The sequence below is a fragment of the Heliangelus exortis genome, chromosome 2 (assembly GCF_036169615.1).
Source record: "Heliangelus exortis chromosome 2, bHelExo1.hap1, whole genome shotgun sequence".
Taxonomy (NCBI): Eukaryota; Metazoa; Chordata; class Aves; order Apodiformes; family Trochilidae; genus Heliangelus; species Heliangelus exortis.
In genome coordinates, this window is record NC_092423.1 from 3,287,736 (window position 1) to 3,310,212 (window position 22,477).

The window sequence follows — 22,477 nt, forward strand, 5'->3', positions numbered from 1 at the left end:
CACTGAGATTTATTTTTTTTTCCTTAAAAACAAGTCAGAGGCTGAAAATTTTATTGGATGCTTTGAGAACTGCAGAACACACTGAGCAGTGTGCAGCCAGTTACTACCCAGACTGTGTTCATCTGAGATCATCACCCTAAGCTCAGAGAGAGTAAAAATGTAGTTTTCAGACATGGTTCCTTCCAATTGGACCTTTTTAGGACAAACTAAATTGTTCCTTGAAGTCTGGTGCCTGTGCTTAGACCACTGCTGGCTGTAGAGCAGCCCTGGAGTGGGTTCCTCTGCTGTGTTGTAGGTGTTTGTACTTAATGAGATAGGTCCCATCATAGGCTCAAGTTACTCCCAGCTACTCCCAGTTACTCCTGATTTGGGTACACAAGGAAAATTTTTCACAATCAGAACAATCAACCACTGGAAAAATCTCCCTAGGCAAGTGGTGGATTCCCTGACACTTTTAAACCCCACTTTTTCCCCACTTTTTTTCCCCACTTTTAAACCTGGGTGCTGAGCCATCTTGTTTAGGATGTGCTTTTGCCAGGAAAGGTTGGAGCAGATGATCCTTGAGGTTCTTTCCAAGCTGGTGTTTTATGGTTCTGTGACTGCACGACACCAGATGACAAAATGACAACCCCTGAGATGGGTGCCAGCAGGGTCAGTCCTCAGTTCCTGCAAGCAATTATTATTATTTAGAGAGCCCATAACTGTAATTAACAGGTAATAAAGATCAGGACTGCTTTTCCCTGCCTCTCCTGGCATGAAATAAATCATTCATTGGGGAATGTGAAAACTTACTGGATGTTTGAATTCCAAATCCACCAACCTTAAAGTGTATTGAAAATTCCCCTTTTTGTCTCCCCCTTCTCTTCAGAAAAACCAACTGAGGTGACAAAACAGCTGGAGGATAAAATATCAGCAGCAGGGCAGGACATCACCCTGAGCTGTGAGTTATCCAAAGCTGATGTGAGCATCAGGTGGTACAAGGATGGCAAAGCAATTCGAAAAAGCCAGAAATATGACTTGAACCAAGAAGGAACAAGGGCCATCCTCATCATCCATGACTCCACAGTCAAAGACAGTGGGGAGTACACCTGTGAGACAGAATTCTCTAAAACAAAAGCCACAGTCACTGTGCAAGGTCAGTTGAAGCATTCACACAGGCTGGCAGGGAAGAATTTGGGGTAAATGTCTACAAACTGTAGGAGATGTTCTTCTATCTCCCAACACAGGATCAGTTTTAAGTTTTCACAAAGGTTTTGTGGATTAAAAGCTTTTAGGAAGATGTTTGGGGAAAAAAACCCACCTTTTAGGTACTGAAGGATCTTGTGTGTTATCTAATGAGCCAATCAAAATTGTCAATTTGAATTATTTTTGTTTAATGTAGTTGACCAAAACTATGTGGTCTTCAAGATGAGACCTCACCAGTACTTGGACATTAATATTGTCTGGAAATGCTTCACCATGTAGACATCTTGATTTTCTTAGATCCATTCCATCTCATAGGATGAGAGGAAATGGCTTCAAGTTGTGCCAGGGGAGGTTTAGATTGGATATTAGAAAAAATTTCTTCCTTGAACAGGTTGTCAGGACCTGGCACAGGCTGCTCAAGGGGGGTGGTGGAGTCCCTGTCCCAAGAAGGATTTCAGAGCCATGTGGATGTGGTTTAGTGGTGGCCTTTGAAGTGCTGAGTTAATGGTTGGATTTGATGATCTTAAAGGTTTTCTTCAACCTAAATAACTCTGTGACTCTGTATTTTGTCATTCTACAAGTGAGGTCAAGACCACCCTGTATGTCAAGACTTTGTTATCCAAATCTGCCATTTTTTTTAATTTTTTTTTTTTTTTTTTTCAGAAAAACCTAATTATTTCATCAAGGAACTTTCAGACCTTAAAGTGAATGAAAGTGGAACTGCAATTTTCATGTGCCAGAGTGAGAAAGCTGCATCCTCTGTGGTCTGGAGGAAAGGCATAGCTGAACTCCGGGCTGGCAAGAAATATGAGATCACCCAGAAAGGACAAATCCTCCAGCTGACCATAAATAACCTGGAGAAAAGTGACAGTGACACTTACACCTGTGACATTGGAGATGCCCAGTCCAGAGCCAAGTTAGTTGTCCAAGGTATGCATGAGAGGAATGTGATTGTACATCCAGTTTCTCCACCAGGAAATTTTATATGGAGAGGGGGATCTGGTTCTCATCCAGGGGTTGAAGATCCACTGGTTCCTGACACTCACTCAGGGTGTAGATACACTGCACAGCTCATGTGGACAAAAATATAATTTGTTGATTTGGAGCAATGACACCTGGATCACTTTGGGAATGATTTGGTTCCCCAGGAAGATGATCCCAGGGCTGGAGCAGCTCTGCTCTGGAGCCAAGCTGAGAAAGCTGGGGTTGTTCAGCCTGGAGAAGGATGCAGGGAGACCTTAGAGCATCTCCCAGTGGCTGAAGGGGCTCCAGGAAAGCTGGGGAGGGACTTGGGACAAGGGCCTGGGGTGATGGGATGAGGGGGGACAATTTCAAACTGCAAGAAGGGAGATTGAGATGAGACATCAGGAAGAAATATTTTTTCCTGAGAGGTTGGTGAGACCCTGGCACAGATTGCCCAGAGAAGCTGTGGCTGCCCCATCCCTGGAAGAGTTCCAGGCCAGGTTGGATGGGGCTTGGAGCAACCTGGGCTGGTGGGAGGTGTCCCTGCCCATGGGATTGGGGTTGGAAATAGATGATCTTTAAAGTCACTTCCAACCCCAACCATTCAATGATTTTATGCTGTGATTTAGAACTCCAAATGCTGCTGGGAGGAGCAGCTGGGGTTCCTGGGTGACCAGATGGTGGGTATCATTCATGGTGTCTGCCCACATGAAGGGATTTTCCCCACATCCTTTGGTGCCTCTTTCCAATAATGGTTGTTAAGAGGGGATGGGTGAATGAGTAGTCCAGAGATTTTTAAGTGCTTTATGTCCTTTTAAGTGCTTTATGTCCCTCTGGGCCTTAGATATGAGTTGCACCCTCCAGCTGAAGGGTGCAACCCAAGCCATGAGCAATAAATGAGCTGTGGTGGCCAATTCAAAGAGCAGAGTATTGTTTTATGGGAAGGAGTTGTTACTACTGGTTGTTACTGCTCCTCATGGATTCCTCACTGGAGCCCCATCTGGGAAAAACTCTTCAGCTGGAATAGATGAAGTGATGAGGAGATTAGGAGGACCAGTCCCATAGAGGTGCAGTGGCTCTGTCCACTTAGAGTTAGTTATTAAATACCAAGAGGATGAAGCCAGACTCCTCCATCTCTGATCATCATTTGAGAAGCAAAATCTGGTTTATCCCCATTGTGGCTTTGGGGTCTGAGCTATCTGAGCTCTCTGTGAGGTTTCTAACTTCAGCTTTTCTTCTCTGCCACAAAGCTCAAGAGAAATAAATAAAAATTCCCTGTACTGGTTTTCTAAGTAGAACAACTCAAGCTGTACCTTTGTATGCAGTGATAATCCTATTAACTTATATAAATAAGTGTATCTCTATTTATATCTGTACAGGCAGGTTTGGAGGGCTAGATTTTTTGTTTCTTCCTTTCTTTTCACTAAAGATGCAGTTGAGCACTTTCTCCTCCTCCCACTGTGTTGATGTTTGGCCTAAGCTCAAGGAAATCAGGGGTTGGGTGGTCCTAACCTGTAGAAAGCAAGTTGTATTTGCTTGAGAAAACCAGAGGGGTTGTCATGGGGGATGCCATGGGGTTGTCAAGGGGATGTTATCTGCCCAGTGGTGCTCTAAGGGCTGAAACCTTTCAGCCTTTCCAGGTAGTTCCATTAGGAGAGATTTATCCCAATAACATGGGATTTATCTTTTTTATGTTTATCCTAATAACATGGAATTTTTTTTTTACAGTAACCACTGTACTGGTTACTTGTTGTGCTGTATGTGTTTCTGGTGCTTTGAAATTGCCTTCATCCTCCTTTGGTGTGTGTCCTGTGTACATGATCTTCCTATTGAATGGGGTTTTTTTGGTGTGTGTTCAGTAACAGGGGGATTGTGTTTCTGTTTTCTGTGTCATCAACCTTTCTTGAAATGTTCACATGGGAAACTTTGGAGTTTTCCATATCAGTTTTCATGCTAGAAACTGAAGATTCCAGTAATTGATGTATCTATGTTCCTTTCAGGCCATAAAGTGCTAATAACAGAAGACCTGGAGGATGTCACTGTGTTAGAAGGAGAATCTGCCATGTTCAAGTGCAGAATCTCTCCCGTAGACTATAGCAAAGTGCAGTGGTTTTTGGATAAAACCCCTCTCCATACCAATGAACTTAATGACATCCAGTCTCAGCCTGGTGGATATCACTTGCTAACGTTGAAAAAACTCTCACTGAAGGACTCGGGGGTCATTACGTTTGAAGCTGGTGATAAGAAAACTTCTGCCAGTTTGGTTGTGAAAGGTAATTCAATCATAAAAACTGCAGGAGAGGGAAGAATGTTGTAGAATTAAGTGGGGGTGAATGTGGGCAGGTGGTGGAAAAAAAGAAAAGTGCTACAAATTTGGCCCAATCGTGTGGATTTTTGTGTATCTTCAATAAAAGTGTTACCTGAATAATGAAGCTAGGGCTTGGGAATTAACACTTGGTAATCCTGGATGACCCTCAGTGTGTTTATTGGACCCTAGATAGGAATTTATTGGACTTAGTTGGGAATGTTATGTTGTAGTGAATGGAAAGTTGGATGCCTTGTCCAGTTTTCCTTGAGCAGAGCTGGTAGAAAAATGAGGAGAAATCAGTTAATAAAGAGGGGGGTAAAAATGAAATGGAACCAGTAAGTTTGTAATTTAGCTTTCATTGCTTGTAAGGCAATATTGTGTGTGTTCTGGCCTATTGATTGTTGACCATGAATCTTGTTTTCTCTGGAAATGTGAAACTGAGTTGGAAGTGCAGTGTTACATCAAGGAAAAAAAAAAAAAGAAAAAAAAGTGAATGTCAGCCCAGGTGCAGCATTACAGAGGTGTCCTCATGCTGGAAACATAACTATTTCATGTTGCCCAGAGGTGTAAAAAACACAGTCTCCAGTGTCAGATCATATTTTCATTCTTTTCAGAATCACCAGGTTTCTAACAAATTATTATTTTTTTTTTTTTTGCTTTCTAAATTTGCCCAAGTTTGGCCACGGGACAGAAAAACACCCAGATTTTTTTTCTGCGGGTGAATGAAAGGGCTTTGTTTGCAGAAGGCTGATCCCCTTTGGTGACACCAATATATGATGTTATGGTCCCAAACCCAGGATTTGGTCTCCTGATTGATTGGATTTTTATGAATTAAAAAATCATTAAGAGGGGGTAAGAGCTACCTTGGCCAGTTGAGCTATTTGGTGTCTGGCTTAGGATGCTTCTGTCAGCTGTATAGAAAGGCAAACACTTCCACAGAGCAGTTCATCTTCTCTGTCTTAATTTGTCTTATTTTGGGAGTATTTGGTCTCTGGAGGTGTCATCTTCCAGTGGCTATAGAAGCACTCAGCTCTGGGCTACCTGCTTGCTTTTTAGAGGAATTGAATAGGTGAGATAAGACCCATGTGGGTGGCTGGGTTTGGGAAACCAGCATTGCCCCTCACTTCATGGATAATTAACTTTTCCACGTTCAGTTAGAAGGCTCAAACTACTCAGCTCACGTGGGAAAGGTCTTAGGAAAAATCTGTCTCTGTCTTGCTTGTATTAATGAGGTGTGAAAACCATTTGTATTCTCCAACAGGGATGCTGTCTGCTTGGTTTCTTCCAGATGACATTAGGTATTTACTGGATAATACTTCATGGCATGACTGGTGCCTTCCTGAGGGCTTCATAGCCACAAACATCAAATTATTTTGTTACAAACCTTGACCTGTAAGTTTTTTTGCTCCAAGTAATCTTGGATGCAAATCTCACAGATGACTTGTTCTGAAAATCTTGTGATCTGAAAATCCACACCTCTTCTGAAACATCTCCAGATGTTTTTTATGTGATTCTAGAGAAGCATCTTCACAAGGCAGCTGGTTGGTACTGAAGTCACTGAGGGAGAGGACGTGATCCTTCACCGTGAAACCTCCAAATCCCTGTAAAGTGGTGCAAAGATGGGAAGAGCCTTAGGAATTCTTCCAAGTATAACATCATCCAGTCAGGATTTGAAGCCAAGCTTGTCATTCACAGGGCAGGAGAAAGAGACAGTGGCAGATATGAGTGTGAGGCTGGAGCAGCTAAAAGTAGTGCAGTTATTACTGCCAAGGGTAAGAACACCTGGAATGATGGTTGGGGTTCTAACTCATCACCCAGTGCTGAGGTCAGAGTAAATAAATTGAAGTTGTGAAATGTAAAACTGCACAGGGAAGGAGCCTCGTGTCGTTGCAGCATGGGGCAGGAGAGATTTTCATCAAATCATGTGGGACAGCACCCAAAGAGGTGACAGGATGTGAGCTAGGAAAATCCTTCCTCTTACCTGATTTGAGCTCTGTTCTGGAGCCAGAGAGTTGGGGGTGTTCAGCCTGGAGAAGAGAAGGCTCCAGGGAGACCTTAGAGCATCTTCCAGTGCCTGAAGGGCCTCCAGGAAAGCTGGGGAGGGACTTGGGACAAGGACATGGACTAATAGGATGAGGGAGAACAACTTCAAACTGCAAGAAGGGAGATTGAGATGAGAGATTAGGAAGAAATTTTTTCCTGTGAGGATGGTGAGACCCTGACTCAGGTTGCCCAAAGAATCTGCAGCTTGCCCCATCCCTGGACATGTTGAAGGCCAGGTTGGATGGGGCTTGGAGCAACCTGGCCTAGTGGAAGGGAGGGAGGTTGGAACATGATCTTTAAGGTTCCTTCCAACCCAAACCAGTCTGTGATTTTTGATTTTTTTTATTCTTTGATACCCATGTTATAATTCAGCCTTTTGTGAGTCACTGCTCCACCCTGAGGAGAAGTTCAGTTTCTGTGAGTAAAATTACTCATCCATATGGGCAGGTTTGGGCAGATACAGGGAGGCTTTTAATGGCACAGGATGGGTTTAGCCTGACCAGAAGATCTCCTCTTGGACATCTCACTCTTCTTGCCATGCTCCAGAGGGGCTGGGCAGAAGCTGCACCTGGATTAGTGGAGTCAGTGTGAACAAAAAGCATTTGGGTTGTTGGACCTGACCCTCAGAGCATGAAGAGGGAAGGCAGAATTCTCATGGTGATTATCTAGGGCACAAAAAACCAAGCCAACCAAAGGCTGAGATGACAAGACCTTGAAGATGTAATGAAAAAAAAAGAGGTGATGGAGAATGGTCCAGATTTGCTAAGTCTTTCATGAGCACTTGGATGCTTTTTTTTTACATAAAAGAGAATGATCTGTATTGACTTGAGAGGGACCTGGATCTCACTCAGGATGAAGAAGAAATTTGTCTTAGGAAAAATCCCACTCATAATGAGAATTATACAACAGCTCCATTTTTAAATTTCATGAAGAAGGGTGTGGATGGATTCAGGATGCAAATCCCTGGACTCAGATCACACCAACAGATGTGAAGGAGTTGTGAGGATGACAACAACAAATTATGCTGTTGGAGATTTCCTCAGTCTAGGGAGGGTCACAACAGAAGAACAGACTGCAAAAATAGTAGAAAAAATAGAAAAATCAGTAGCCATGTGTCCCAGACACATGCGTGTCCCAGATTAGAGGTAAAAGGGGAACAGGAGAATTTTCTTTAGTTTTTCAACACCCACAGAACAACTGCATCACAGATCAGGAGCTGACTTGCATGTTCATAAGGTAGCAGAAACCAGGAAGAAATTGAATTATTTTTTTTTCCACAATCTGAAGGGAAAACACTTCAGTTGAGTTTTTTGGGTTTTTTTTTTCCCCAAGAAGTGCCTTCTTTAGACACTTCACATTAAAGCCTTGAATCCCAGGCTGTGACAGAGCCTGCACAGGGGTCCTCTGTGTTTCCCACTCTGTGCTTCCTCTGTGTTGGCTTTCAGTCTGTATTCATGTCAGATAAAAATTTGTTACGGGTTTTTTTGTACTGGAAAATCAACACTGCTGGTCATGAAAGTGCTCTGTGTCCTCTGTGTAACCTGCCAGCTGATCTCAGTAAAGTTATAAGTTTTTTTTGTGATGTTGGTCCAGCTCTGCCCACCCATCTGCAACACACTCCGTGCCCTCATGATTGATCAGGGCAGCATCTGCCACTGGAGTTAATAATGAGAGCAGTGAGAGTGGCAAAGTCTTCAATAGTACAGATAGAGGCTAAAAAGAAATAAAAATCATTTGGTCTCAAATATTTATTTCCCTCCTGGCAGCCAGATGTGAATCTGCTCACTGTTTGTGAGTGTTTTTCTGTCCCTGTGTTTTCTACCTGAACAGAGAAGGCTGAAACAAAAAAACAACAAAAAAAAAGTGATTTCTTGCACGTTCTTTTTCAGAATCCCCAGTTCTTTTCAAGAAAGAGCTCCAAAACGAAGAAGCAAAGGAAGGCAAACAAGTCAAGCTGAGCTGTGAGCTCAGCAAACCTGATGCCCCAGTGAAATGGATGAAAGGAGACACTGTCCTCTGTGCCAGTGAGAAGTATGAGTTGAAGCAACGTGGCACCGTGGCAGAGCTCATTATTCGAGATGTCACAGCAAGAGACTCTGGGGAATACACCTGCAGCTCTGGGGAGCAAAAGACCACTGCCCAGGTGAAAGTAAATGGTAAGAAAAGTTAGATTAGGTCCCAAGCTTAATTAATGTATTGTTTGATAGAGCTTCTATCTAAAAAACAAACAAAAAAAACACCCCAAACCTCAAAACCAAACAACCCCACAACACAGCACTTTGTGGTGGTGTCACCTATGAATCCATACATCAAATTTAACAGTGTATTACAAAAATACATTTGTAAGAACCTTGCATATATTTAATTTGTGTAATTTCATGTTATGAATCCGGGATTTTAAATCTGTAACTTGCCACTGAGTGGAAAATAAGTGCAAAGGATTAATTTTGTGTACCCTACGTGCCCTGGTTCCTGACCTGTCAGCTATTTTACGTGGCTGGGATTAAGATTGGAGGTAAAGATGGTAAAGATGGAAAGGTAAAGGAGGTAAAGATGGAAACCTCCATAAGAACAACATGAAAACATAAACCAGGTCCAGTCCCTGATGAATGCTTAGGCCTCAATTTCCCCAAAGCTTCCTTTTTTAAAGGCTCTCAGATGCCACCTGCACTCCCCAATGCCCTTCAACAAACACAGAAATCACAGAAAACAGGAGAGAGAGGGAATTCAGTAGGTGAGGATAACCAGAGGACTCCAATGGGGTCCTTACTAAGGATGAAAGGAACTTTCCCCATGCCTCAAGGAATTCCCAGTGAGATGATGCTACCTGGGAGAAAAAGTCATTTTGAAGCTCCGTAGCCAAGGGAAGGTTCAGGGCTCCTCTGCTCATTTGGAAATGGACTGGTTTGAAGGGGTGACTGCTCTCATGGGACCTCCTGACCCCTGGCTCTGTTTTCCAGCTGTTCCTGTCCTTTTCAAACAAACCCTGGAGAACACAGAGATGGAAGAGGGGAAATCTGTCTCCCTGCGCTGCGAGCTCACAAAAGCTGATGCCAAAGTGGTGTGGAAGAAGGGAGAAACCACTCTCCAGGCAAGTGCCAAATATGAAATGAAGCAGAAGGGGACAGTGGCAGAGCTGGTGATTCATAATGCAGAGCCAGAAGATGCTGGAAGATACACCTGTGACACTGGAGACCAGCAGACCACAGCCCAAGTGAAAATCCAGGGTAGGAATAACACACCTGCTTGTCACCATTTCTTGTTGTTCTTGCCATGGTCCTGCTAGCTCCTGTACCTTTGGGGTGAGCATCCAGAAAAAAAGAAAAAAAAAAGGATTAGTAAATACAAAAGGCATCTCTGGATGGATCCATTATGTTCTTTGGGTATTTTTGAGATGATAACTTAATGTTAAAACATAGCAGTCAAGCATCCTGCATAACAAAATATCTTTATTTTCCTCTGAAATAACTTTTCTGCTTTCTGCTCTGGACAGAGGTGCTCGGCTGAGCTCTAAGCCCACAGGTAAGAAGGGTCACACATTTTGTTATGAAATATCCAGGTCTCTTCTGGGTTTACCCAAAGATCTTCACTCGTCAGTGACCAACAACATTTGGGCAGTAGAAGGGTAATTACTGCCCTGCTCTAATTATTGGGGGGAAAAATTGTTTCGGCTTTATTTCCACCCAAAACCATGATGTGCTCTTGTAAACACACAGAGAGGGCTCGAAGTGCAGGTAGGTCTGAGCTTCTTATTAGCTGTGCCAGGAGAATTTGCTTTTGGTTTAAGGCCCATCTGAGGTCACCAGTTGGTAACCATGGTCCTGAAGTAAAACGAGAACGCTTCATTCCTCAGCCATCTCTGCCCTCATCCAAGAAGAGCTGAAGAGTGTGGAAGGTGTGGAAGGTGGGATGGCCACACTGCGATGCCAGCTGAGCAAAGAGGCCCCTGTGGAATGGAAAAAGGGGCATTCTCTTCTCCGGCCAAGTAACAAATACAGAATGAGGCAGGAGGGCACAGTGGCTGAGCTGCTGATCCACAATCTGGACCCAAAGGATGCTGGAGACTACACGTGTGTTGTGGGGAACCAAAAAACCACAGCAACCTTAACAGTCAATGGTAAAATGTCAGAAATAACCCACGAAACTCTGGGATGTTTTTGTCCACCTCTTCCTTCCTCCTCTCTGCACATTCCCTCACAACCACCTTCCTTGTGTCCTGCTTCTGCTTTTTACACTTTCCACTTTTCTGTGTTGCCATGTCCTTGATTTCATCATGCCCAATGCTCTGTGTGTGTGTGTGTTGTATTGTCACCTTCCCTCAAGTGAGGGGTGCTCATGTGTGTCCCCAAATTAGTATGGAAACATGAGAGTCCTTGGGATTTTCTCTTAAGGAGAGTTCATCACCTTTAATGATGAGGATGAGATTGTCATTAACATGCATGACCCTGGTTGAGATCACACATACTTTGTTTGACACAGAACAATTTATTAGAGAATCCCTTTTATCAGCCACAAAAAAAAAAAAAAAAAACCCAAAAAAACAAACAAACATCAAAAAACCCCAAAAGAAAACAAAACCCAAATCAAAATAGCAGTATATGTGGATATGTTTAAGTATAAAGGGAGTTGGGATGAGGTTTCAGTAGTCGTGTGATAAATCACGACTCAGCTTCCGACCAGAGGTGCTGGGCAGGCCCTTGGGTTGCAACCCCTTTTCATTCTGCATCTCCCAGCCCTGCCAATCCATTTCAAAAAAGAACTGAAGAACGAGGAGGCCACCGAGAGTGGGACAGCCACCCTGCAGTGTGAGCTGAGCCAGGCTGTGGGCTCAGTCCAGTGGAGGAAGGATGGGAAGGAGCTGGTGCCCAATGGGAAGTACAAAATGAGACAAGAAGGACGTTTTGTTGAGCTGGTCATCCAAGATCTGGACTTGACAGATGCTGGGAGCTACACCTGTGTGTGTGGAGACCAGAAGACAACAGCTGCTTTGAGAGTGAATGGTAACCATTCTACCTGTATTTGTCATTAAGCCCCAAATTTAGCATGTTTAAAAGCTTTTTTTTTTTTTTTTTTTTGTCACGCAACGCTTGGTCAGAAAACCTCTCTAGAGGTTTCGTGTTTTCTCTGCCAAAGAGTCACCTTATTAGAGAATATTCTTCGTGCTTTTTTTTGCTTGTTTTTATTTTTTTAGACAGCACAGCTGTGTTTTGTTTTCTCTACTTTCTACTCTAGGAGGGTTTTACCCCCCCCTTTCAACCGTGCACTTTTTGGTTAAATTTGCACATCACAGCCCCATAACTCACAGCAGAGCCTGGTTCATTTCCACCCAGTGCTGATTCCTTTCCTGTTGGTATTGCATCCTTCAGCCTTGCCTATCCTCTTCCAAGAAGAACTCCTGAAGAAGGAAGCCACAGAGGGGGAGGCAGTCACTTTTCACTGTAAACTGAGCAAACCAGCTCCGGTGGAGTGGAAAAAGGGCAATAAGGTCCTCAAGCCAAGTGAAAAATACAAAATAGAGCAGGAAGGTCCCTTTGTGGAGCTGAGGATCCTGGATTTGGATTTGGCAGATGCTGGTGATTACAGCTGTGTGTGTGGAGATCAACAGACTACGGCTGCCTTGACAGTAAATGGTAAAAAGAAATTCTCAGCACGTGCCCCAAGTTGAACCTGTGTGATTCCAACCTCTCTTCCTTTTTTTTTCCCCTCCTCTCTTTCATCTGCTCTTCTTAAACTTTCCATCCTCCCTCCTGCTGATTAATTTTTCTCTCCTGTTTTCCTCATCTCTTTCTCCTTCCACCTGATGCCCTCTTGATTTGTCTTCCCAGGTGCTATGATGTTTGGACCTGGTCTGATGTTCTCACAGAACAGGTCCTCAACTCAACATAAGTTTCTTGTTTAAAACTTTCCCCTAGGGGTTGACCTAAAAGTGGGAATAATATTTGCTTTCTGTAGTTTAGGATGTCACACTTGTTATTCCTAAAGGGAGGAGTTTTCCTCAGCGTGTGATGCTACAGAACAACTTTCTTAATGAAAAATTGCCTTTTAATGCTTTTCCTATCCCTTTTTTCCTAATTCTGCTTTAACTCTTCCAAAGCATGTACTTTATCTCTGCAGAAAGCTGACAGCACGTATGCAACTGTTCTAGTTTAAGGGTCTGTCTTCTTTTTGCCATGAATCAGGCACTTTTTGTGGAGCTGCTGTACTTTCAGAAGGGAAACACAGTGCTCTGGGGATCCTATTTAAGTATCTCAAATATTACCCCTTGGATTTTATGGCATATAAAATAAGGGACAGACAGGTTTGTCAACTAAATGTGCAGATAGGCTGACTTGCTTTTTAAGCAAGTTTTAAAGCATGAGGACCAAAAAAAAGAAGAAAAGAAAAAATAGTGAAGCTCAGGCTGAAATCTCTTTTGAAATGGTAAAGGTGGGAATGAAACCCTGGACTGTGAAGGTGGCCTTGTGGCTTCTGAGACAGGGAGATCAGAGGAGTGAGGGAGTAGATCATGGGTCAGATTTTCTCAGCTTTGATGCTGTGTCCCTGTTGCATTTACTCTGCAGTCCTGCCTGCTCTTTTCACCAAGGAACTGAGAGATGAAGATGCCACAGAAGGTAAAAGTGTCTCTCTGAGCTGTGAGCTGAACAAGGCTGCTGCTAACGTGGAGTGGAAGAAGGGCTTCAAGACCCTCAAATCAAGTGAAAAGTACAAAATGAGACGGGAAGGAGTCGTTGCTGAGCTTATAATCCAAAATCTAGACATGAAGGATGCTGGGAATTATTCCTGTGTGTGTGGAGATCAGCAGACTGTGGCAGTTTTAACAGTCCATGGTAAACCAAACAAAACAAAATGTTTGCTAAAAGTAACTCACCTGTTTTCTCTGTTCCTTTGGGCAGGTTCCTGGGTGCCCAACCATCTCCTTCCATCTGCCAGGCCCTTATCCACACCTCACTGGTGCTGGTGGTGCTCCCACTGGCATCCCACAAGGAGATCCAACAAGGTCCATCACTTAAAGGACCCTGAAATTTCCTTTATTAGGCTCCCCCCTGGGCTCAAGCCCAATAAAATGTGTTGTCTTGAAGGGAGTATGACTTAGGGATTTTAAAGTTTCATAAAGTACTCAAAGCTTAGGTTACACCTTGCAATCTTACTGCCATACCCCATGTTAAGGGGTTTTTATACACATGGGGCAGGTATCATTGCATTCAGTTATTCTTCTGTGTAAAGCAAGGGCAAACCTTCTGATGAATGATGGTTCCTAGGGAGAACTTTGATTTTTTACTGTAACTGGCATGTTTGAAAAATATGTCAGTTCAGGAGAAAATGGTTATTTTCCCACCATGTATTGAAATGAGCCATTTCATTTCAAATTAATGTTTACAGTGAAACTCCAGTGTTTCAGTTTTGATTGATGATGTCTTTCCATTTGCTTAAGTGTGTGAAATAGTGTGTTATAGTTAAAAAAAAAAAGTCACATGAGGAAGCCGATTTTTTTTTTTTTTCAGAAATTTCAAATTATTCTTTTCTTTGCTTGAAATTTCCCAGGGAAAAAAAAAAAAAAGGTTTTTCTTCTTTTGTCTGTGTTGGTTTGATACTCTGACTACTTGTAAAATCTCTACCATTACTTCAAGCATTGTGTCCTTTCCTGGTGGCAATATTTCTTTCTTCATACTGATACAGAGAGACTGTTGAGAATTTAAGTTCTTATGTTGATTATTCAGGTCAGAATAAGAGGGAAAAGGAAAAGGAAGTATCCTTGTGTATTTTTAGCTCTTGGGAGCATTGCATCTCACTGCTCACCTTGCTGTCCTTCAGCTTTGCCTGCATTTTTCAAAGAGGGACTGAAAAACAGAGAAGCCACAGATGGGGCAACAGCCACTCTGCACTGTGAGCTCAGCAAGGTTGGTGTCCCCGTGGAGTGGAAAAAAGGGGACAAGCCACTGAAGCCAAGTGAAAAGTATAGGATGAGACAAGAAGATACCTCTGCTGAGCTGGTGATCCGGGATCTGGTGGTAGAAGATACAGGAGAATACACCTGTGTGTGTGGGGATCAGAAGACCTCAGCTGTCTTGACAGTCCATGGTAAAAAAAGTTGTTCTCTGCTCTGATAGCAGTGTCTCAGGGAGATCCCTTTTCTCTCAGAGGTCTCTTTCCCACATTGATGTTTTAGGTTCTGCAGTGTTTTCTGGCTTTGCTGTCTGCGTTTCATCCCATCTCCCAGTTAGTTTGACTCCCATCTCTCCGCCAGTTTAAACCCAGTAGTTTTGCAGGAAAGTCAAGAGAGAATTTCTCATCTTAGCCTTCACTTTTGAGAAGTGAGAAAGGCACCTGTATGGAAGACCAAAACTGAGCAGACCTCCAGCACCAAGCTTGCTCTCAGAGGCTTTGTCCTTCTGTCCCAGATCTTGGTGCTTAACTTGAAGGAATGATTTTTAAAAACACTGAGTTGGGTTAGTGAGGGATTTTCCCGTTCAGGGATGAAAAACTGTCCTCCACCTTTGTGGGACTGTGATATATTCTGCTGAGGAAATAGTACTTTCCAATAAAAACCCCAAAGGGTTTTTATTCTGCAGGTGATGATTTAGGGAGCTTTTGTCCCTCTCTCTTCATCAGTGAGTAGTGACAAGCTTTAGTTGTTCCTCATATATAGTTCCAATAGATGAAAGGATGCTTTTTATTTGAGATATATCTTAAGGATAAGATGCTTCTAGGGAGAGGCAAAACTGTGGAGGGCAAATTCTCTTCTCAGATTTTCTGAATGCTTTTGCTACCTCCTCTTTCTCCCAGCTGGAGGTTCCTCCTCTCCTCTGGGCTTTTCCTCCTTGTGCGGGTCTCTTCCTTTTTACTTTGATGGCACAGCACAACAGAGTTTGTTGAATGCTATATTAAAAAAACCAAACAAACTGTATTCATGATATTAGAGCCACTATGTCCTTGGAAATTGGGGCTTAGAGGTGCACCTGAAGTTATCTTTTTTTTTTTTCTTTTATGAATGAGAAAGATAAATTATGGTGTTGGAAAAGGCAGAGATCTCCAGCTAGCAGTGCCATCATTTGGGACAATGACTTTAGATCAAAAATCAGGTCATTTATGTCCAAGGCAGATGATTTCAGACTGAAATAGGTAGTTTGCTGAAAAACAATGAGGATGCTGCATAAGTCAGCCTCAGAGGTAGATGGTGGCAACTTGAAAATCTTGCAGTAGGTTTCTGATAGATGCAATTTTCCAGAATATATGTTTTGTTTTCCTCTAATAGAGAAGGACTGGCCTCAGGACCTAGTCCTGCATTTCCTCAAGGTCTGGTTAATGGTTTTGATGGACTCTCTGTTTATATTACATCCTGTAGCTTTGCCTGCCCTCTTCCAAAAAGAACTTCTCAATGTGGAAGCCCCAGAAAACGGGACGGCTGTTCTGCAGTGTGAGCTCACCAAACCCACTCAGGTGGGGTGGAGGAAAGGGCAGAAGGTGCTCGAGCCTAGTGAGAAGTACAAAATGAGGCTGAAGGATACCATTGCTGAGCTGACAATCCATAGCCTGGAGGAAGAAGATGCAGGAGATTACACGTGTGTGTGTGGGGACAAGACATCTACTGCATCCCTGACGGTGCATGGTAAAATGTTTAAGTTTAATAGGGATTTTCTGCTTTGTTCATCTGTCGTCTGCTAGGGGATCAGTAACTGGTCTTGATCCCATCTAATGTTCTGAATTGCTATGACAGCTGTGTCTGGGAATATCTTTTACTTGAAAGTTCTTTTAGGGATGAGAAGTAACACCATACAATCTTTTCTGTCCCTGTTCTTTCATGGTAATGGTCTCTGGAAGCAGATGGTAAAGAATTCAGTGAAGTCATAGGTAGCACTATCAGTATTCTGGTAATTAATTTCTGAAGCCATATAACTGAGATTTCACTTGCTTTTCTTGAGTGGAATTGAAAGTTCTCCTTTTATGATATCAGCTGAGGAAAGCAGGTGAGACTGACCCATTGCAGCCTAGAATTTTAAAGAACATTTCTCATTTTAATTGTTCATCTGGTCTTAAGACAGCCCCGTGCAGAATTCCTTGAAATCTTGGGTTCAGCTTACTCTTATTATATCATCAAATGCTTTTAAAGCCCACCTTCCAGTGCTGAAATTATAGTTTTACACCACTGGTTTCCAAATCATTTGTGACATGCTGAGTGGTTGCATAGCACAAGGCAGGGATGCCCCAGGAATCATCATTTGCCTCTTCAGTACTGTATAGTCTAAAATTATTAGAGATTAAAGGGGTTTTATTCCAGTGGAGCAGTCAAGACACACAATTTCTCTCTTCACCTGTGATCTTCAGCCCTTCCTCCACGTTTTAAAAAAGAGCTGAAGGACGTGGAAGCCACGGAAAAGGGCACAGCCACTTTCTGCTGTGAACTGAACAAGCCCTCAGCTGCCGTGGGATGGAGGAGAGGAGACAAAACCCTGGAGCCAAATGACAAATTCACCATGAGATGTGAGGGCACTGTCACAGAGCTGGTGATCCAGGATTTAGATCTGACAGATGCTGGAGATTACACTTGCTGCTATGGAGAGCAGGAAACCACCGCTACGCTTAGAGTGAATGGTAAAAAAAATAAATATATTTATATAAAAAAGAAAAATATAACAAATTAAGGGGATTTTTTTTTTCCAACCGGCTTTATTTAACATAACGGATGCCTTAGCCTTGCAATTGTAGCCCCATTTCTGGTGAGTTTAGAAAACTTTGGCACAAAGGCCTGAATGCCCTGGATCAGGTTAATTGTTTGTTGCAAAAGTTTCACATGTTCATCTTGGCTCCAACTCATTTCTTTGATGCTCATGTTCAGCAGTAGTTCCTAAAAAAAAGGGAAATGGTATTGTTGTGTTATTGGTTGTAATGATGTTGAGAAGTTGAGAATATTTCCATTTGGAAATGAGGTATTTTTGATAGTTTTCAGTGTTTCAGAATAACTTGATGGTCAGCTCCTGCTAGACCACTATCTGAGGAAGAATCTCATGGAAAAATGAGATTGGTGCTTCAGATGTGGTTTCATTTATGGCCTTTTTTAGCAACTATTTGCTTTCCAGTAGAACTTAGACACTCTAGTTAGGCTTTATTTTCCATTGTGGTAGGAAATACCCAAAGTAAGCAGAGCCTGAAAAAGTTGACACTGGTGTGGTGCTCTATGTTGTGCCATAGACAACATCAAAAAAAAACAACTCCAACTTAGGATTGAGTTGATTTCCAGCCTTCCAAAGTCACTCTTTTAAGGGTCTCAACCCTACTTGATTAGGGAAGGCTTTGCTTGTCCCATGTGCTTGACAGCCCAGCAGAGAAATAGTTACTTGAATAACTACCATGGTCACATATTCTGCTCATTTTGAACTCCTCAGCCTTGCCTGCACACTTCAAGGAAGAGTTGAAGGATGAAGAAGCCCCAGAAGGTGGAACAGCCACGTTCCAGTGTGAGCTGTCTAGGGCTGCCTCTGTGGAGTGGAAAAAGAAACACAAAGTGCTCAAATCAAGTGAAAAATACACCATGAGGCAGGAAGGTTCTACAGCACAGCTGCTGATCCATGCTTTAGAAGTCAAGGATGCTGGGGAGTACACCTGTGTGTGTGGAGAGGAGAGGACTACAGCAGCACTGACTGTGCATGGTAAAGAAAAGAGAAATGAGATGTTTCCCTGTGATGTTTCTTCTGAAAACCTCAGTACTGACACACGACGAGTTCTTTCTCTAATTAATTCTGTCAGTAGTGGATTTTCTTGGGTTTCCTCTCATTTTTATCTAACCAGAATTGTAGCTCCATTCATGACATTAATGTTTTCCCTGTGTTTTTCTCCATTCCTCTCCTTGGTGCATCCCTGTACTTCTTTACACTGAAAACTGGAGGATTCCATGTGTTTGCATTTCTTTATTTTTTTTGTCCTGTTTTACTTACTTTTCACTACAAGCTCTACAGCAATGGAACAGCAGGAAAATTCAGACTTCTGCACAAAAAATTTCACTGAATGCAATTTTTTAATCTAACTGTGACCAAGGATGATGTGGTTTGTATTCTGGTGTTGCAGAGTAGTCAGCATTAGGGTGTGAGGGCACTTCACAGTCCTCAGCCAAATTCATCCACAAACTTTCCTTGAGAGGAAAACTTTATTTCCATTATTAATAGAGCCCAGTGACAAAGTTTCACCACCTTTCTCACCTGGGAATTCAGTAGGTCAAGGAGCTGATTTCTTATTACTACCCAGACTTTTTCATCTTGATATTTCCTGATAAAACAAGATGGCTTCAGTCTTGACCTTCCAATGTAATAATGGGGAATAGACTTGGAATGGATCTCTACTGGTCATCCAGTCCATCCTTGAGCCCCAACTCACCAACACACCTACCCCAGGGCTGAAGAGCTTATATTTTTCCACTCATTTCATTGCCTAGGCATCAATATTTCCAGAAATTTCTGCCTTATTTCAAGAGAAGTCTCTCTAGAGCTGGTTTAAGTCCTTACTTCTTGTCCCATGTGCTGTAGGTATGAGGAGATATTTGCTGCTTTCTCTCTTGTGAAGGATCTGAGAATTTTTCATGTCTTCTTTCTGTCTTTTTTCTGAATTAGGCAATTTCAGTCCTCTCACCATTTCTTCACAGGTCATGTTTTGTAGACTTCAACTCATTTTTGTTGCTTTCTGGACCACTTTCAGATAATCCACATCTTTTTAAATGTTCCAAAAGCAGCCTACAGTGCTCTATCTGAGGCTTTGCCAGACTGAAGTGGGATGAGAGGGCAATTTTTCAGATAATTAAAGCTAAGCTGAAGTGGCCACAATTCCTTGGATTCTCTCTCTGCTACCCCCCTCTCCTCTTTTTTTTCGAAGGCAAGGACTGTAAATCTTATAAATAAATGTATATAGACTGTATATCTTATATATAAATGTATATAGACTGTAAATCTATATCTGATCTTGTAGATCAAGACTGGTGAGGGTTCCTAAATTCCTGTTGTTGCCAGTGGAGATCTGATGGATGGAAGCCAGGGAGACACCCAGCTGAGTAGTTCTGTTGAGTATATTGGATTTGTCTGGCTCTTTCTTCACTTTCCTGGGAACTTAAACTTTTAGTTTACACACTGAAAGCTAAATGAGTGCATTCTCAGTCTGTGAGATCTTTTCTACCTGAGTTTCCATTTTTTTCCCCCCATATTTTTTGAGCAACACCCATTATCTTTGATTTCTCCAGTGTAACTGGTAAGGTCTGATACTGGTTGAGCATGTACTTGAAGTATTCCAGGACAAATTTCATCACACCAACATCCATTGGAAATATTCAGCTTATTCAAATGTTCTCTAATTGGTTGTTTTCTTATCCTTGTTACAATTCCTATTGCTTTCTTGGCTACCACTACCTTTTAATATTAAAGAAGGAAAAGGAACTAAGCACTTAATCTTTCCCCATGTTACCAGCCACCAATTCATGTTCCAGAAAGCTGGTAATCCAACTTCTCCCTTGTTGTTTCTCTCTATTTTTGCTTCTTTCTGGCTCAGGCTGACCAAGTGTCCTGGGCTTTGCATGCTGATGTTCTGATACAGCCAGGAACCTCAAATCAACTGGGAAGCAAGGACATGGAAAGCTCCTGGAGTGGGAGTGATCTCACCACATTTGATACCAGCATCATTTTGCCCCTTGTAGCCCCTCTTTCATTTTTGGTCTCTTTGTCCATGAGGTGGCAGGGTTCAGGAATGGGAAACTGCCCTGGACCTTCTTGAGACACCCAAGGAACTTGGCCCACCTGATTCTGTATTTTGTAGCATTTCTCTTATGCTCAGCTAAACCTCCCCCATTTTCTGGATCTCTAGATTTTCAGGACACTGAAGAAATAAAAAAATGTAGGCAGGTTTTTCCTGATGATCTTTGGAGTGAGATAGTCTCTGTAATTATTCCCATATTATTGTGTATTTGAGAAGTTTTCTATTTTCTTAAACCACCTTGTCCTTCACATTTGTTTCTCCTTAATTATTAGTAAGAGTTCTTGAAATATTGAAGCCTTCTTTTTTTATTGCCTGCAGAATTTCCTTTTATTTATCTGCATAATTTTCTGTAAAAAAAACCAACAGAGGAGCTCTCCTGCTTCATTATCATTGTCTGCCCAAACATCCTCCATATTTGTATTCTCAAATATTTATTTCTATCTGGTCAGAGTCAAGAATTGGAGATCCTCCTCTTTTATGTCTAGTCTATATCTAAAAGTGGTTTCTACCCCATTCCAAAGACTTAGCAGACATAGTCCCATCCTACTGCTCCCACAGTCCAGATGACCACATTCCTGTGCTCTGAATGAGTCTATCAGTTGTTCCAGAAGGGATGATGAGGTGTAGGAGTAGAGCTGAACATCTTGGTTCTGTCTTATAGCAGATTTACACAATGGAGATGTTGTCCTTTTTCCTTTTTATTGTTACTCAAGCCCTTTCAAGAAGTCTCTCTCATGCTGCTTCTCATCCTTCTTCTAAGACTTTGGCTAGGTCTGTAGGCATCCTTAACATGTAAGGTAAATTTTTTTCATTTTTTCCTTTGCCTTTTTTTCCTGATCATGGTGGAGCCTTTTTTTTTTTTTTTTTTTTTTTTTTTTTTTTTTTCCAATTTCCTGGGCTGATAACATTTCAGTTTTGACCATACATGATATTTTCTGGTTTCTGTTGTTCATTCTCACTACATCACTAACCCAGTCAGTAAATTTACCCACTGTATAAGATTCTTTTGTATCCATGACACAAATTCATCCCCCCTTTCTGTGGGATGATCCTCTTATCAATAAATAAGCATGGATAAATATTGATAAACACCAGGTTCACTTTTTTGGTTTTTTGGTGGCCAAGAACTGCTTGTCATGAAAATATTTGCTCCTCTATTCCTCAGCCCTTCCTGCTCTCTTCAAAGAAGAGTTAAGAAATGAGGAGGCCACGGAGGGTGAAGCAGTCACTCTGCGCTGTGAGCTGACCAAGACTGCTTCAGTGGAGTGGAAAAAAGGACACAGAGTCCTCAGACCTAGTGAGAAATACAAAATGAGGCAGAAGGATGTCACTGCAGAGCTGGTGATCCATGATGTAGATGAGAGTGATGCTGGTGACTACACCTGTGTCTGTGGGGAGAAGCAGTCCACAGCTTCCTTAGCTGTACATGGTAATAACCAACTTCACCTCCCCATCCTCGTTACTGAGCTGGTGGGTTTAGTATTTTGGTTTTAGTATTTCTTTTTTTCTTCGTGTTCATTCTTATCTCTCCATAGCTCCTCTGAGCCTGACTCTGAGAGGCATGAGGATTAACTTGCATTTTGTGATTTAAGGGGAAACCCCATCACCCCTATTCCATATACAAAGAGATTTTAGGACCTGATCCCTAACGGAGATGTGAGATCAGACCTGAGGACCACTCCCCACTGTTATCTTTGTCTCTTCATCCCCCACCCCTCACTTGGAAGCTGCTTTTGCTGCTCTGTGTTAACCCTCTGCTCGTTGCATCCTCAGTGCTGCCAGCAGGCATCAAGAAAATCCTGAAGGACCAGGAGGTGACAGAAGGTCAAACAGCTGCTCTGCACTGTGAGTTGACCAAGGTTGCTCCAGTAGAGTGGAAAAAGGGGAGCAGCTTGCTCCAGGCCAGCCACAAGTACAAAATGAGGCAGGAGGGCACAGTCATGAAGCTGCTGATCCATGAAGTAGAAATGAAAGATGCTGGAGAATACACTTGTGTGTGTGGAGAACAGGAGACAACGGCTGCCTTGACAGTGCATGGTAAAAAGCATGTGCATGTGTCTGTGTTTTCTCTCCACCAGCTCCTTGCTATTGTGTGTGGAGGAATTTGTTGGGATATTTTAAAATCTGTGATCTGGTTGCATCCAAGTTTTCTGTTTCTGTCCCGTTTGTCCCACGTCCCAGAATTATGAGGAAACAAAACTCATTCCACCCTAAAATGTTCTCTGTTTCTGTGCTTCCACCCCCATCACC

General features: G+C 42.5%; 1 protein-coding gene across 2 annotated transcripts in view; it reads left to right on the plus strand.

The window, feature by feature from the left end:
• OBSCN (obscurin, cytoskeletal calmodulin and titin-interacting RhoGEF) overlaps positions 1–22,477 on the plus strand; it is a 223,880-nt gene that overhangs the window by 73,470 nt on the left and 127,933 nt on the right. For both annotated transcript variants that reach the window (XM_071734574.1, XM_071734575.1), the window contains exons 31-45: positions 869–1,135; positions 1,849–2,115; positions 4,149–4,421; positions 8,389–8,655; positions 9,460–9,726; positions 10,353–10,616; positions 11,233–11,499; positions 11,866–12,129; positions 13,060–13,326; positions 14,312–14,578; positions 15,843–16,106; positions 16,823–17,089; positions 17,881–18,144; positions 21,393–21,656; positions 22,001–22,264. In XM_071734574.1, the coding sequence (XP_071590675.1) occupies positions 869–1,135; positions 1,849–2,115; positions 4,149–4,421; positions 8,389–8,655; positions 9,460–9,726; positions 10,353–10,616; positions 11,233–11,499; positions 11,866–12,129; positions 13,060–13,326; positions 14,312–14,578; positions 15,843–16,106; positions 16,823–17,089; positions 17,881–18,144; positions 21,393–21,656; positions 22,001–22,264 (3,993 nt within the window). The remainder of the gene's footprint in view (positions 1–868; positions 1,136–1,848; positions 2,116–4,148; positions 4,422–8,388; positions 8,656–9,459; positions 9,727–10,352; positions 10,617–11,232; positions 11,500–11,865; positions 12,130–13,059; positions 13,327–14,311; positions 14,579–15,842; positions 16,107–16,822; positions 17,090–17,880; positions 18,145–21,392; positions 21,657–22,000; positions 22,265–22,477) is intronic.